The sequence below is a fragment of the Pezoporus wallicus genome, unplaced genomic scaffold, assembly GCF_028554395.1.
Source record: "Pezoporus wallicus isolate ANWC-B61680 ecotype Strahan unplaced genomic scaffold, APGP_CSIRO_Pwel_v1 contig_6401, whole genome shotgun sequence".
NCBI classification, from domain to species: domain Eukaryota; kingdom Metazoa; phylum Chordata; class Aves; order Psittaciformes; family Psittacidae; genus Pezoporus; species Pezoporus wallicus.
In genome coordinates, this window is record NW_026638608.1 from 1,768,983 (window position 1) to 1,784,505 (window position 15,523).

The 15,523-nt window shown below is 42.5% G+C and overlaps 1 protein-coding gene across 1 annotated transcript in view; it reads right to left on the minus strand.

Annotated features, from left to right (window-relative positions):
- SFI1 (SFI1 centrin binding protein) overlaps window positions 1-15,523 on the minus strand; it is a 37,316-nt gene that overhangs the window by 7,197 nt on the left and 14,596 nt on the right. The window contains exons 12-30 of the mRNA XM_057411443.1: window positions 15,263-15,360; window positions 12,743-12,824; window positions 11,682-11,860; window positions 11,377-11,452; window positions 10,505-10,600; window positions 10,006-10,082; window positions 9,258-9,360; window positions 8,774-8,870; window positions 7,950-8,110; window positions 7,462-7,536; window positions 7,096-7,170; window positions 6,541-6,717; window positions 5,566-5,807; window positions 4,568-4,663; window positions 3,189-3,435; window positions 2,349-2,496; window positions 1,490-1,613; window positions 759-861; window positions 95-231 (exon numbers count right to left, since the gene is read on the minus strand). Coding sequence (XP_057267426.1) covers window positions 124-231; window positions 759-861; window positions 1,490-1,613; window positions 2,349-2,496; window positions 3,189-3,435; window positions 4,568-4,663; window positions 5,566-5,807; window positions 6,541-6,717; window positions 7,096-7,170; window positions 7,462-7,536; window positions 7,950-8,110; window positions 8,774-8,870; window positions 9,258-9,360; window positions 10,006-10,082; window positions 10,505-10,600; window positions 11,377-11,452; window positions 11,682-11,860; window positions 12,743-12,824; window positions 15,263-15,360 — 2,364 coding nt within the window. The 3' untranslated portion in view covers window positions 95-123. The remainder of the gene's footprint in view (window positions 1-94; window positions 232-758; window positions 862-1,489; window positions 1,614-2,348; window positions 2,497-3,188; window positions 3,436-4,567; window positions 4,664-5,565; window positions 5,808-6,540; window positions 6,718-7,095; window positions 7,171-7,461; window positions 7,537-7,949; window positions 8,111-8,773; window positions 8,871-9,257; window positions 9,361-10,005; window positions 10,083-10,504; window positions 10,601-11,376; window positions 11,453-11,681; window positions 11,861-12,742; window positions 12,825-15,262; window positions 15,361-15,523) is intronic.

Sequence of the window (15,523 nt, forward strand, 5' to 3'; positions counted from 1 at the left end):
GATTTAATTTATCAAATAAAATTGCCATACATAGTCTTAAGAGAATGTACACATTCCCATCCTCCCCTGCTATGAAAAGAGCAAAGAATCCTACCCATGAGTTGGAATATTGGTTCAGATGCATTATGTGTTGAGAGCAGTCTGGATTTCATGCAGGCGGGCAACCAGGCTCTGCACATGATACCTCTCTTTCTGTTGTGCTTTGGTGAGAGCGTTGATCCTCACCTGCAACTGAAAGTGAAGAGAACCGCATAAGCTGTTGATACAGCAAGACAGCATTTAGCCTGACAGAGGAAGAGTGAGTAAACTCCAGCTGCCCTCTTAAGAACCATTAAGTGACAGGATAGTGTCACTCAGGAACAGCCAAGTACTGTCTAGCTTAAGAGCTAACAGTTAAGTACCCATATGGCTGTATTAAAACCTGGGCACTGGCAGCAATGCAGATACAGTCACTGTAGTGTAGTTACACTGTCCTGAGAAATCTCAGGGAAAAAACACTGAATCTATTAAGGCCTGCTATGGAGCTTGGAAACAGCCTTAGGAAGGGCTATTGGAGCTGGAGTTACATTTCTGAACAAATAAGATGCATCTACACAGCAGCCTGTTGTGCTTTTCAGTCCATTTCTCATTACAAGTCTTAATTCTCTTGGCATGACAACAGGTTACTACAAAATTGCTCACAACTGCCATCAGCCTTTGGGCTAAGTGCATAGCATAGTGATTATCACTTAAGTAAGTTGAATTTGCTGTTTACAGACCTGATTCAATTCTTCCTGAATATCTTGTACACCACCTTGGTCCTCTGGTTGTGTGCTGGTTTCTAGCCACTGCTGTAGAATATCTGCCTGCTGCTCACAGGACCTGATAAAATGGATTAAAGGATTCTTATGCCAGTTAGAAGCTCAGCAGTCTAAACCAACTTACACTTGTGATTGATACTTGCAATAAGACCCAATTTCTTGTCTCGAACCAGTGAATGGTAAAAGTCTTAAAAAAGAGATGCTGGAATGCAGAGAAACCCATCTGAAAATTGTTTACATTTCCTGCTGCTTGTTCCTGACCTTTCCCTTTCCCGACAGCCCCATTTTCTTATAAGCATTTTTGTAAATGTGTTCTAGTAGAGAAGTTGTCAAACACCAACCATACACTTGGAAAAGCTAAGTCCTCATGATAAAAGAGCTAAAAGCTCAAATTCACTCTGCCAAGTTCATTTGTACCACCTTCAGATTACACCCTGTACCTCTGTCATGCTTTCACTAACAGCTGCCAAAGGTATAATTAAGCCACTTGCTGACTACAAAAGAAGTGGCACATGTACTCTCTCCTACCTGGAGTGAACTCTTAGAAAATCAAAACCTCTGGAACTTTCCTGTTTCATTCACACTTCTGCTGTGAACAGACTGGGCAGTTTAAAAGTAGATACATACAAAAAGTGTAATATCAAGAACATGAAGCAAGGCTGGATAAATAAAAGGGCTTTGCAACATACTTGAGTTCTTGCTTCCTGCTGAAGTAGTACTGCATCTGCTGTTGGATGTGTCGGAGTTCAACTTCCAGCTTCCTCTGTAACATCATTTCTTCTCTGGAACTGTGCTCCCTTTCTTCCCTTTCAGCTGAATGGAAAATACAAGGCACAAGCAATGGAAGGGGAGCAGACTTTCACTGTTTCTTCTTGTCAACGAAAGGTTAGTAGATAGGAAACAGGGACCCTCCCGCAGTCCTTTCCACAGTTTTTTCACCCTGTGACATGTACCTATTTGCCCAAAAGATCAGGTACAGGGAGAGGGAAGGAGCCCTGACAGCACTGCGAGCTCCAAAGACTCAGTTTAAACATACACAAAAAAGATAAATGTGAATTATTTAGTACTGCAAATGCTGGTTTGGCAAGCATTTAGTGTTTTGTATTTCTAGAATGAAGTCAGTCTAGTCACACAGAACACAAATTTCATGCCCTAAACACTGCACTGGGAGGTGCTTAGACACCTTACGTCCCCTTTACAACCATACTGTAAGTACAGAGAAAACTCAGAGAATTCTTCCCTCCTGAAATGAGGGAAGCATTCAGCCTCACATACATGAACATCCCAGCACTCAAGGACATTCTTCCTAAAAAAAGCCAATCCCTAGCAGTTCCCTTCCTCCAATCCCCAGAACAGTATTAGCCCCAGTTCAGCAGAATCCACAACACTCTAATTACTGTCCCAAAAAGGAATGACTGGTTTTCTTCACCTCCTGAAGAAGGCACGCAAGACTGTCTCGTCTCCCTGATGTTTTGTGGAGCTTACTTACACTCTTGCAGGTACTAGAGGAGGACACACAACTGCTACAGTTAGGATATGAGGACCTACCTGCAGTCTGGTGACTCTGTTTTCCCACCAAGGTTTCAGGTGACAGCAAACGTGGCTCCAAGTTTGGCTGTAACTTCTTCTTCATAGAGTCCTGTTGAAAGTCTTGGGAATGGGCTCCTCTGTGACCACTCACAGGCTGACCTTCTCTCTACAAGGTCAAAATGATACCATGTTTTTTCCCCTCAAAGGGTTCTCTTGAGTAAGCCCTACAAGTAGAATGCACCTGACCTACTCAACCCTACTCCCACTCAAACACCCCCTGTAGTCACCGAGTCCCTCTCGTAAAATACCACAGAAGAAGAGCTTAAGAAGTAGGCATTTCGATTTCTAGCACGGAGATGTTTCATCAAGATTAACACCACCCATTTGGCGTGGAACAGGAGGTTGAAATGCAAGCAGCTACTTGCAGGGGAAGTGAATTTCAACTTTTGGGACTGTCAGCTATAGCCACTGTTCCTAAACTGAGTTGCTCTTAAATCCCTGTGATCTGGTTGGCAAACTATAACTGCTCTGAACTCCTTGAAGGAGGAGCACTCTCAAGTCAATTGCTAGGAAAAGCATCCAGCTAGGAAGGACACAAGACCAAGAAAAAGAGGCATGAAATACATGTGGATTGGTCAGCTAGTAAAACATTGCTTCAGACTGGTGGTAAAGAGCTCTTGGGCATTCAGAGCCAGTTAACTCGGTCAGCTTTTAGGATGACAGCTAGAACAAGAAAAGAACAGCCCAAAGGCCAGATGGCCACGCCAGCAGCTCCACAGGAAAACCCAGCAATAAGCAGCATGCATGTTGAGAGTAGCCCAGTAAGCACACTAGCTCTTCCTTCAGCAATACACTCACCATTTCTGCTCCAGCTTTCATTTGAGGCATGAAAGACAAAGGAGACCTTAGCTCTGGCCTCTGAGTAGCACGGTGCACATCATTTGTCCACAGTGGTAAAGCATGTACAAGAGATGGGTAGGATCGAGTGGTATTGCCCATTTGAGACAGACATTTAGGGGTACTTTCTTCCACTGGTGTTTGCATTAAGTTCCCAGTCTGCCCAAGACATTTGTTCACAGATGTATGCTGAAAGGGTGCCTCTGGTCTGTAAAAGAAGGAGGATGAAGTCATCTTGTTATTCCCTTGCATACAGCTTTCCAGTCAGCTGCTTTACTATGAAGGGAAACCCGAATTTAAAAGGGAAAAAAACAAAACTACCAAAGAGCAAAAACTGCCCAAACAAACAAAACCAAAACACCACAATGATTTCAAAACCAAACCAAAAAAGCAGCAGAGCAGCAAAGGCTTCCATTACTCCTCCTGCCCTGCTCTAAATTCTCCAAATGAATCCAGGCTGAAACAATTTCTCTAGACTTGTGAATTCAATCCATTAACAAAATCCTGCCTCATATTGTTTTGGGACAAGAGAAAGAGGGAGCAGGATCGGCAATCTCAGATGGGTTTTGAGAGGAAACTGATTGATATTTCCCTTTTCTAAAGCTAACTACACAACAGTTTCACAGGAAAGTTCAGTCTAAACATCTGCTTAGAAGCAATTTCAGCTCCTATAACAAGAGCAGTTTCAGCTCCTCAGTTTCAGGGCTAAGAAGTGCTGCCATAACTCAAATGCAGAACGCTCAAGACAGTGAAACTGCTGCTTTGTTGAACATTCTCAGCACAGACCTGTGGGGGAAAATAAAAATTACAAGAAAATAGCTCCTTTTAGAGCAGCAAAGTTGATTCAGCCAAGACAGAAATATTCAGTTCTGGCTCTGCATTCCCAGAATCAGTAATGACTCCTCAGTAGATTAGTTAAATCCAGACCCAAGCCTGGTGTGGAGCAAACACGATCTACGAGCCAAAAAGCATCCTGCACAACTCAAACTTCCGAGTTTATGTGGCAAGACTGACAGAAAAACAACTCATAACTTTACTTATTCCCTAAGCTCATTCATTCTGTAAGGAAGTGATGGGCCCTATCTTGCCCTCAAAATCTCTCACTAATGAAACAAAGGCCTTGGTTGCTGTTTCATTAAAGTTTGTTTTTCTTGTCTGCTTCTTATAAAGAAACCTGATGTTTTTAAGGTCAGGATGGCCTTTTGGTAGCAGAGAGCAATGCACCATCCATAACTACTGAACATTCTGTATTACGAAGGTCAGGGGATTTGAAGGAATAAGCATAGCATATCCCACTCTAAGCCACCCTATTTTTCATTACTTTAAAAAACAGACTTTACCTAGAGAAAGGAGATCCCAGCAGTGCCTTGCCTTCTAGAGAGCCCAGAGGGAAGTCAGGCCTCTGTGGTGGTAACCTTGCTCGTTGGATGGTATTTCTGAAAAGAACAAACAGAACCAAGATGTATTTTAAATTAGCATAAGCTGGCATTGCAGCTAAAGAATCAGTGCTAATCATTCATCTCTGCAACATTCCCCTTGTATGCAATAATAATGTTTAAAGACTACATTTTGACCTGTATTAGTGTCACAATCTGGTTTACTGTATGAAGGATTGTGCCAACACAAGGAGTGGTGGAAAGGACAGAACTGAACAAGACAAAACTACTTCTTTTGCAGCATATACTAACTTAAAGAAATGTGAACCTAACACCTTATTTCCCTTTAAGGCTCCTGTCCTGGACTGAGAAGCTTCATGGAAGATTCTTCCTTGAAACTGCCCCATGATCAGAAATTTTTAAGGAATAGCTTCCCCAGGGGAAAGAAAGGGACAAGAAGAAAGTTCCATTTCTGCACTGCCACTATCTTGATGTTTATCATTTCAAATATCATGTCAGACCCTGTACTTGGCTTCAGTGAAAAAGAGCTTCACTGACAGCTCTAGGCCACTCAGACAAGATCAGCCCTCATGATGGTAAAAGTCCCATCACAATCATCCTTCAATTGTTTCCCCGTGTTCTATGACAAGTGACTAATGCTCCACGAATTCATAGTTGCATATTGAGAAAAACAGTGGGAAGTACATAGCTGAGCTGATCCTACCTGTCACTGATATTTAAGTAAAAAAATCACAAATCCCTTTGTTATTTGGGGGCTGATGTATTCACTATGCACAGATCTTGTATAATGCAAGACCAGGCACATGACGCAGGGTCAGAGAGAGTGTTAGGGACTACAGACATCAATGTGAGAACTTGGAAATACAAAAATGAGAGACACAGAAGAACTACATAGATGTACAACTACATATTTGCAGGAGGAACTAGAACTTTACACTCACAGATTACTGAGAGCTGGGTCCCCATCAGCAAGGTGAAATGGTAGGTGACTGTATTTTGAAGGCCTTGGCTTTTCCTCTGCTGAATGTCCTCTTCTCCCAGAACTAACATCAGTCATTTTAAACGTCACTTGCTTCTTCAGAGGTAGAAGAAAAGAACAAGGCTTATTTAATTTCTTGGAGAGAGCCTTCTGTTTCCACAGCATGGCACAGCGATACACTGACTGGTGAAGGTTGTAGGCTGCCTGCCAACACAAAGAACAGCAGAGCATTTGATGGCTGAGAATAGGAAGCAACACCACTGCGCCAAGGAAGAACATCACAGAAAGGAACTGAGATTTCTGCTGACCTCACAGCCATAGCAGCTCCCTAAGCTAAATTAGCAGGTTCACTGTGGAAATACTTGGGTAAGAAAAATGAACTGGGTACTTCTGCAATGAGACAGGCTGCACATTGGGAAACAGAACAAACAGTGTCTTGAAAACCTGGTAAAGAGCTTGGAAAACTGCCCAGGACCAAGAAGAGAGCAATCAATACAGGCATCCCTATCTTCCTTTCTACACAACAGAGCTAGGCTAATACTCAAAAGTCAGAAGTGACACAAGCCCACATTTGAAGGTGTAAATGATGCTAAAGCTAAGACAGGACTAGACGCAGCCTCTAATGCTTCATTATAGCACAGACTTTAGAGACCAGACAGTAGCCACATGCAAAGGTTTCATCCAGCAATATTATCTATGGTAGGAATTGCCCAGTTTTGAAATAGCTTCATTAAGAGAGGTTCCAAATTAGCAACACAAGTCTGAAGTTTCTAGTCTCTGCTGTATGAATGGACAAGACCACAGGCAAAAGTGTATGTCAGATCCATACAAGAGCCAAGATGTAGGGCTCCCAGACACATACGTGCACACAAATATACACACAAAGTAGATCAGAGCAGACCAGTGCTGGATGTAGCTGATCATTTGTCTCTTTCACCTCAAGCTGATGCTGGGCTTGGTGCTGTCCTTGCAACTGTTTCAAGCCAGTGGTGTATCTCAAGACCTGGGTTACACCTTCTCTCAGAAGAGCAGCATGGTAAACTCCTGCGGCTTTTTCTATGCAATCTTTCTTCTGCTGTTGCCCTTTGGTAAATCTGAACCAAGCAGCAAATACCTACAACAGGACCAACAACCAGCTCGAGTGTTACAAACACAGGTTCCGGGCCAGGGACTGCCCCCCTGCAGACAGAAACACTTTCCCTTCCACTCGATAGTAATAGGCAGAGCTACAGCACAGCAGGACCCTACCACAAGGGCAAAGAGACAGGGATTTCAGTCAGCTGAGGCTGCATGGGGAAAAAAGTGCACAATTTTTAATCTGGTAAGAGCATTCAGGGTCAATTTTCCAGCATCCTAAAATAACATATAGCACCCCAAAGATGAAAGGAAACAGATATTCAGAGCATGCACGCTGCTAACTGCAGTCAAATCTGTGTATGATCTGCACATCTGCAAATTCATTTGTCTGTCCCTGACCCACACAAGCCCCTACCTTTCTCTGCAATGAAAGGGACCAGTGCCACAATGCTTGCACCATCTTCTGCTTTTCCCATTGTTGCTCCAACAGCTATTGGGGAAAAAAAATGCACAACAAAGAGGTAAGGAGTTTACATACCCCACACCACAAATGCTAACCAGAGCAGCAACCAAACAGGATGTGCTGGTAGAGCTATAGCACAATAACCTACTCAGTTCACCCAGTATATAGGAAGGTGTCTCTTCTGCTAGGGGAACCAAAAATCCAAAAAATGATTAAAGACATTTTTATGGTCCTCATATTCTCATGTGTGAGTGGAGTACGAAGGAGAGGAAAGGATAAAGCAGAAAAGTGCTAGCTACCCAGGGGACAATTCCTTACCCGTGTCTTCCAGCAGGAGAAAGAAGTAGAGCAAAGTCTACGAGTCATTAGCTGATCTCCCAGTCTCCGTAGTAGCTGTAAGGAAAGCAAAACAGTCACTTGCAGGCAAACCCCACTCATCTGAGCCAAAACCTACTAGAACAGAACAGGTATCAAACAGCCTTTATCACCCTCCTTTTGCCCTGTTGAGACAACTCTCAATATCTAAGTGCCCTCTGGTGTAACAATATCTGTATATCTATGAGCCCAGCAAGGATTTCATTAACAGTAAATGATGTCACTCAGGGCAAGCCCAGCTTCTCATCACTTGGTTAGTTCTACAAAAGCTTCTTTGGGCAAGACACTGGCATGTTCCTTCCTCACCAATGCACAAGGCTGCTATGCTCAGTCACTACCATTCCCTTCACCAGCAGGCACAGCCCACTCCTCCACACCTGTAACTTCCCACCCTGGCTCACTGGCTTGGGGAGGTTGTTGATCCTTCTCACCATTTTCCCAAGGCACTGCTGATGATACTTCTTCCATTTCACCAGGTACTTCTGCAGTAGGTGCTGCTGGTGGTGCTGTGCTGCCCTGTGCTGCTGAGCCCTCAGCATCAGAGACTCCCTAGTTAAGTCCTTCCAGTGAAGAAACATGGTCTGTAAACACACTGTTAGGAGAAGATAAATTAACTCGGAGAGTATCAAGTTATCAGCTACTTTTCCAGACTAAGACTGAAAGTATTTAAGTATTGCTTTAAGTATAATTAAGTATTGCTTTAGCAATACTTAACACTGACAGTACTCAGCACCAGGAAGAAGGATTGTGAAACACTTCAGGTAACGGTCAGTGAGCCATGACTTGCAAGTCTTCCCTGCTGCCATTGACATTCTTTATAATCCTTAGGAAATCATTTGCCCTTGCTGCTTCAGAGTCCTCATGTCAAGAGAGAAGGTCGCTGGTACCATGAAAATGCTTGAAAAGTTTGAGGGCCTTTCTGTATTAATTACTAGAGAAAGATTGAAGCAGCAACTGATAAAATTACTTGCACTGCCCTTAAAATAGAGACATCTGAGCTTCTCAAAATTAGTAAATTTTGAAACGGAAAATTCCCTTGAGGAAAGACAAGGAACCAATAGAGAAGCAAAGTAGCACAAGCAGCCTTCAACTGGTCACTGGAGTCCCAAATCCCTCCCCATTCTATGGGGACATCCTTTGTAGGCTTAATAGACATCTGTACAGATGACACAAAAGACTGCTCTACTGAGCCATGTCTAAGAATCATACATAGATAACTAAGTCTTTTGAGAGTTTAATATCTCCATCAACTCACCTATATCCAAATGTTTTCTGGCCTGCATCACAGCCATCATCTTCTGCTGACGGCTACACACTTGGAGCAGGGCAGCGTACCTCCACTGTGCTAACACCTGAAGGTGCAATACAAACAAGAGACAGGGTACAGACTGACTGCAATGTTCTTTGGAGGGAGAAGCAATGTACTCCACACTGCTGACAACAAAACCATTTTCATTTCAGTTTTCACATAAGGCTCAGCAAGACAGTGCAAATTTCCTATGAAGTAAATACAGCAAAGGGTCCCCCTGCAGTTTTCATTCATTCTCCTTTTCCATCCACCTGCCTTCCCCCCCACCTCAGGTACTACTACTATGCTGTACCATACTATTGATCCTCCCTTCCTGCTAGGAAACGGGGAGAAAGTGTCTCTTAGATTAAGTTTTTGGTCCTGCATTACCTGACCCATGCATGAACAAGCATCTGTACTTAAGACATCGTATCTGCTGTAGAGACCCTACCTTTGACAGGATTGCTCTCCTGTAGTGCTCATCTGCCTGAATAGCAGCCTTAGTTTCACATACAAGAGCAAGAGCATTTTCTCTCCACGTACATAGAACGTGCCTGGGTATATAAATATATAAAAATTAAAAAAAAAACAAACAAAACCCATTAAGAATGATTCTCACTTGTTCACTTGGCACCCTCCAACTCACAGGGGAGCCAAAGCCAGCTCTCTCTATAAACTCAGTCTTGCAAATCAACTTCTGCCCCTTTGAGTCTATGTTGAAGGCAGTACAAAATTGGAACACCCCTTAAATTCAGCATCTTATGCCAAATCAATCAGGCTCTGCAAGTGACTGTGGCTGTATAGCATTAAAACAAATGAGGTAGTTAAAACTAAAGCAACTACAAACCAATACAAAATTATCTTTAACCACTCTCCTTACTCTTAATGTAAGACAGCCTCTACATCTTCCAGGCTGGTTTCATATCATACCCACATAGAATCCATGTGCTCACTGCAGAAACTAATACAGTTTGCTGTCCCTTATGGGGCTAAAATAAAAAAGTTAAAGTAAAACAGAGGGCAATTCTGGAAGAGGTTGACTTCTTCTAGCCAGGTGATCTGCCCAGGAACAGCAATGCACAGCAGAGTCAATTCCCAGCACTGACCACTCAAAAATTTACAAAGGTGGCAGTGAAAGAAAAGGAGTAATTTGAGTGCACTGCAGCCACTTCTCCTGCTGCACAAGGACACAGGCTTACCGGAGCAGCAGTCTGGTGTGCTGGTTCTCCTTGTCAGCTACTTGGGATAGAATACACTGTACCTTATGGTGGTAAGTCTGCAAAAAAAGCAGCAAGAGGTAAAATCTCCCTGAACTGCAACACCTGAGGAGAGGAGACATCTGAAAACTCTTAGTAGCAGCTTTGGAGAGTAGTAGCAGCAGTAGAGTACAGGGGGTGGGGGGAAAATGAGGTTGCAGACACTGAAATCAAAATGCTGCTTTTCCGAGATAAAGAGTCATTACACACTAGTTAATGCCAGCTATGACAGACCCTTCACCAAGCCACATGATTACATTGGTTCTTTTACTCCAAAAAACAATGCTAGAGCTTATATACTCTATCTATAACAGCCTTCATTCCACCCTGGTATGCAAGTGCTTAGAGTGAAACAGCATGGCAGCTCTTCTGTTCTCACCAAAGCACTTGAGCACACACACACACACACAAATCCCTCATAGGAAAGGATGTTCCCTCCTACCTTCCAGGCTGCCAAGGTCTTGCCCAGTAATGTGTGCTGATAGTGCATGTCTGCTTGCACCAGCTTCCTCCATTTCTCACGCTGATGTTCCACATACTATGAGGGGGAAAGAGGAGAAAGACCTGTACACATGATAGAGAGAAAACAGGCAGTGGCAGAGCAAAGAGGTAAAAGGACCATTTCCAATCACTGGGGAAACATCTATCCTTTAATCTTGCTGTAACAGTTTTTCACTCCAACTAGTGCTGCATTCTGCTATTTCTCCAGAAGGCCTGGTTCAGGCTTTTTTAACCCTGCCCTTTTTAGAAATCCTCTTGAAGACTGATACAGTTCACTCAAGTTAACAGCTCTGGACCAACATACTAGAGTGTCAACTCTAAAACTCCTCAATACGAAATGCTGCGAGGCATATTTGGTCTATCACATCATGGTAAGCGAAAGGCCCAGCATAAAAGTGAAGAGCCATCTGATAGGGCCTGCTGTGACTTGTACACAACTACAGACCACACCATAGCCTTGCAAACTTCTAATTTTGAGAAGGACATGCACAGTACTGGGTAGGGATAATTTCACCATGTTAACTCTGGTTACATTCCTGGGTAAATCTCCTAAACTACAGTCCCATTCTCACTATATTAGAGAAGTGAACATGAAGTCAAAGAACTCCCTCTCCTCCCTATGCAATTCCTGTTCCACCCACACTGAACTGGTTTTACCCACCTGGAAAAGGAGGGGAGCTTAGGAATGACTAAAATTATTTAAAATAAATTAATTATTTAAAATAAACCATTTCATTTCTAGCCATATGGGTAGAAGCAATCTGTACAAAACAAATAGGATCCAAGCTCTTCCCCATCTGTTAACTCCCTCACCTCCTTCCACTTGTTCCAAGTCTGCTGCAGACACTTTGAATAGTGAAATCTTAAGGCTTGCATCTCCTTGAGCCTCCTATAAGAAAAATCATTATTTCTCCTAAGATGCAACTCATGTTACTGTACCCCTCTAGCATGCACTTGACCCCACACTTGCTATTTTCAGTAAGTCATTTACTGAAAGACAAGCTAGTAGATTCCAAAGCACACATAAGGAGTCAGGATCACTGTGAATTAACAGCTGCCAAAAGTAGGCCACCACAGGACCAATCCAAATCATTCTCCCTTTTAAATAAACTTCTTACTCTGATTTTCTCTCCTGAGTATTTTGCTTCCACAGACAGAAAGCCTTCAGCAGCAGCAGGTTGCTGTAGTGACCTTGCGCATGAACCAAGTTCTCTTGCTCCTCCAAACATGCAGCTGTTCTTCTACGCCAGAAGAACCAGAAACAACGCAATAGCTGCCTTTCAAAATGAAGTGCAGCCTACGATAGGAAGAAAGTGGCAATAAATTCATGGCACAGGCCACTTATAAACAACAGAAGGCAACTTCTTAAAGATGACATGCACAGAACTGCCCAGTGTTTGTTTTCCTCTTAAACATGTCACCCAAGCCCCTTAGCTGTGAGTTTATGTGAATGTATTATAGAGGGACCTACATGCATGTAGATGGAGAAACTGCCACTAGAAAACAGCAAGCCAAAGAGAGGAAAACTACACACTCATCAGTAGCATGAAAGTATGAAAGACTCCTAAGAACCGATAAGCTCCAGAAAACACTCCTGTTGAATCTGCAGGGACTGATAATCGCAGAACACCAACAGTGAGCCATATCTGCATAAGGCCACACACATGCACACTGCCATCAACTAGGAGTTGTGGAACTCAGACCACATAAAAGGTCGCAGTGGCTGCTACAGATAAAGACTACAGAATTATATATACCTCTTTGGGAATGAAAGACCCCTTGAGTGATTTTATGGACAGCTCCCTAGAACCAACCAATTTGTCAGCACCACCCTCAACTTTTTAAATAGGTTGGGATTGACTCTTTATTACCATTATTGTTTCAACCAGGTAACTATGAAATTAACATTTACTGGGTGAGGGAATAAGGGAATGAATGTGTGAACAGTTACCCTCTAGTAACAACATCTCAAAACTATTATTAAATTACTAATAAATAGCTTAACTCAAAAAAGGTGATACTGGTTGTAATCTGCTTCCCCTGACTTGATCCCCCAAAAGGGAAAAGGGAACTTAAAATACCCAAGTCTATCTCATGCCAACTCATGTTCACAGATAGTGACTAAGAAACCATGCCCTCTATTTCCTAAACAAGGCCAGGTAAAAGAGAGTGGATTTACCCTCTTCTCTGCCATTCGGTATTCTTGCTGCTTGCAGGCATTCAGCAGCCACATGTCAAATACCTGTCTCATCAACATCCTCCTGCAAGCAAAAAGGGAGAATGTCAGCACAGGAGAGAATTCCTTCAGAAAAGAGACCATTTTAATCCATCTGCAACTTAAGCAGTTGATTTTTCAAACAATGCAAGCCACCTTTGGAAATCAGGCAGCTGTACTCCTCATTATTCTCCGAGTTAAAAAACAGACAATTTGCCCCCTAAAATCTTACACAGAATACATCAGATTAGTGAATTTTCTGAAGGTATCAGAACTCTCTGCTTTCATTCAGATCATTCAAAGGATTGTTCCGACTTCTGAGCAAATAATTTTATTTATAAAGAATAAACACAAAGAAAAAAAATGAACTAACAACGTTTTATTTCTTCTCCACTGTAAATACAGTCCAATCCCTCCTCCCCTGGAAACAGTTGGAAAATCCTACTCAACTTTCTCTATTTAAAACCAAAACAAATATTGTAATAGGACTTGAAAGAAATTATAATAACAAACAACAAAGAGAAGTGTGGACTGATCTTAACACTGAAGAGGTTCTACCAAAGCCTTCTTTTATGAACACGGTCAGGTTAGTTGCCCTCATGATCAAAGCTTCTTTCTCTCTAGATGAAGATAATACTTGCTAGTCCATGTCCTCTCCAGGGAGAGCCATTACCAAATAGCACTCCAAAAATGCAATTAATATATATTTATGATTGAGCACTATACATCTCTTTCACAGAAGCAGCATATATTAGAAGCCTCCTAGTCCAGAAGTCTGAGCTACAGCCTAGTAGAAAGAGCACACCAGTTATTTCTAGACCTCAGTCATGTGGGTGTACTAATTAGACTGTCAGCAAGTCTCAGCTCTTCTCCAGTCTAAAGAGGCCTAAAAGATACTTGGATTCTTACCAGGTAATTTTTGGTATAGCTGTTACAGCTCATTACAAGTTCATGAGGTGGTAAACAACATAAGTCTTCCTGGAGGGTACTAGCAGTTGCCAGTAAGAGTGTCTCTGATCTGTAGACAGTCACAAATCCCAGTTGATGGTTCTTCTGGGGTACCTCCCAGGTCTTACCACCAGACAACACAACTGGGGCACTGACTTGTGAAACAGCATATACATGCATCAGAGACCAACAGGGAAGCTGAGTTCTGGCAAGCTGCCATGGAAGTTTTACTTAGGACTGGTTGAAAAGCAGCCTCCGACCTCAGAACAAGGAACACACTTCTTATCGTTTGTTCAGGAAATAGGACTTCATTTATATTCTTTCTAAGGAGAAAGGATTGCACACAAAAACGCTCCTGACCCATGAAATCAAGGTATGGCTCCAAAACCAGTGAGTTTGTCTCTTCCCTGGTGAGACAGGCATGAGTGACACTGCAGCAGTTGTATGCTGCAACTCACCTTCACTAAGCTTGAGGTCCTGAGTGTTTGAGCATTTTCTCTCTCCTTGTCTCCAGAGGGTAAGAGCTAACAGCACAGCTGCACTCTCAAAACAGTTGTGAAAAACTCTTAATTGCTTGGAGAAATGCAGCTGCCCTCATTACTCAGCTGCACTCCAAATCTATCTGTGAATCTCCCAAAGAGCAAGCCCATACCCAAGCCAAACCAGACTTTTTGCAGCTTGCTTTTCAACTGTGAAGCCAGGCTTCTCATGACACAAAGGTATGAATCTGAAACACAGGGTGTGACCATTCTCTGTCAATGAAAAGCACAAGGTCCCAAGTCTACTAGGAAGAAGATTCAATGTTAAAGAATACTTATTTGTCTCTCAACTTATGCAGGGAAAAGTGTCCCATTGTCCAGGGAGGGGTCTTACTGTAAAAGCATATAATAGCTCAATAAATCATAACTCTACCTTGAAGAGTCAGCACTGAATCTGTGGTTAAGAATACAAGCCCAAGCAAGGCTTTCAAGGAATCTCAGAAAAGGCAAATACTCTTTTTCTTCCTCTTCCAATCAATATTCTCCACCTGGACTGATTTCCACAATGAACAAGAACACACTGTTGTAATTCCTGTGCATGTCCATGGCTCCATAATATGCCAGTAAAAGTAGTAAGATGTATTGTTACTCTGAATTTTAAGAGTGATGAGAACCCACAGCATCCATTTACTTTAATAGAAAACAGAAACACCAAGCACCTCTAAAGAAGAAAGATTCCCAGTAATTTCACTCAATTTCACGTTGTAAAATTAAATTAGAATAACTCCAGCAGTTCTAATAGATTTGGCATGACTGCAGTTGTGGACCTGGCCTCATTTTGAGTGAATCTAAGCAAGCCTCAGAGCTAGGCTTAGATCAATCTCCCTCTCACATTTCACAGAGAAACAGGGGATGTAAATTCTCCACTACTCATAGAAAATATAAGAGCAACTGGCAGAACGGTCATGCCTCAAAGGTACTACCAGGTTTTAAAAGAGAATCAAAGGCCCACAAATCCCACCTTTGTACAATTTTCTATCAGTATTTCTCTGCGTACCTATAACGGGCGTAAGCCACTGTTGTTAAGGGCTGCTGCTGCTGTTCTTCCTTCTCTTCCAAATGGGACTTCCAGCGGGTCCAGAACTTCTGCAGCACCTGAAACAGAACAATACACATGAAAAAACACAGATATCAAGGCAGGAAGAGAATCCAAAGACAGACATAATTACATGTCCTACTGAAACCGCATGCTGCAATGGTTGCCTTCTGCACTGTTTCACATGCCAACCTTGTTTTATAATCTGCTATGATTATTTTT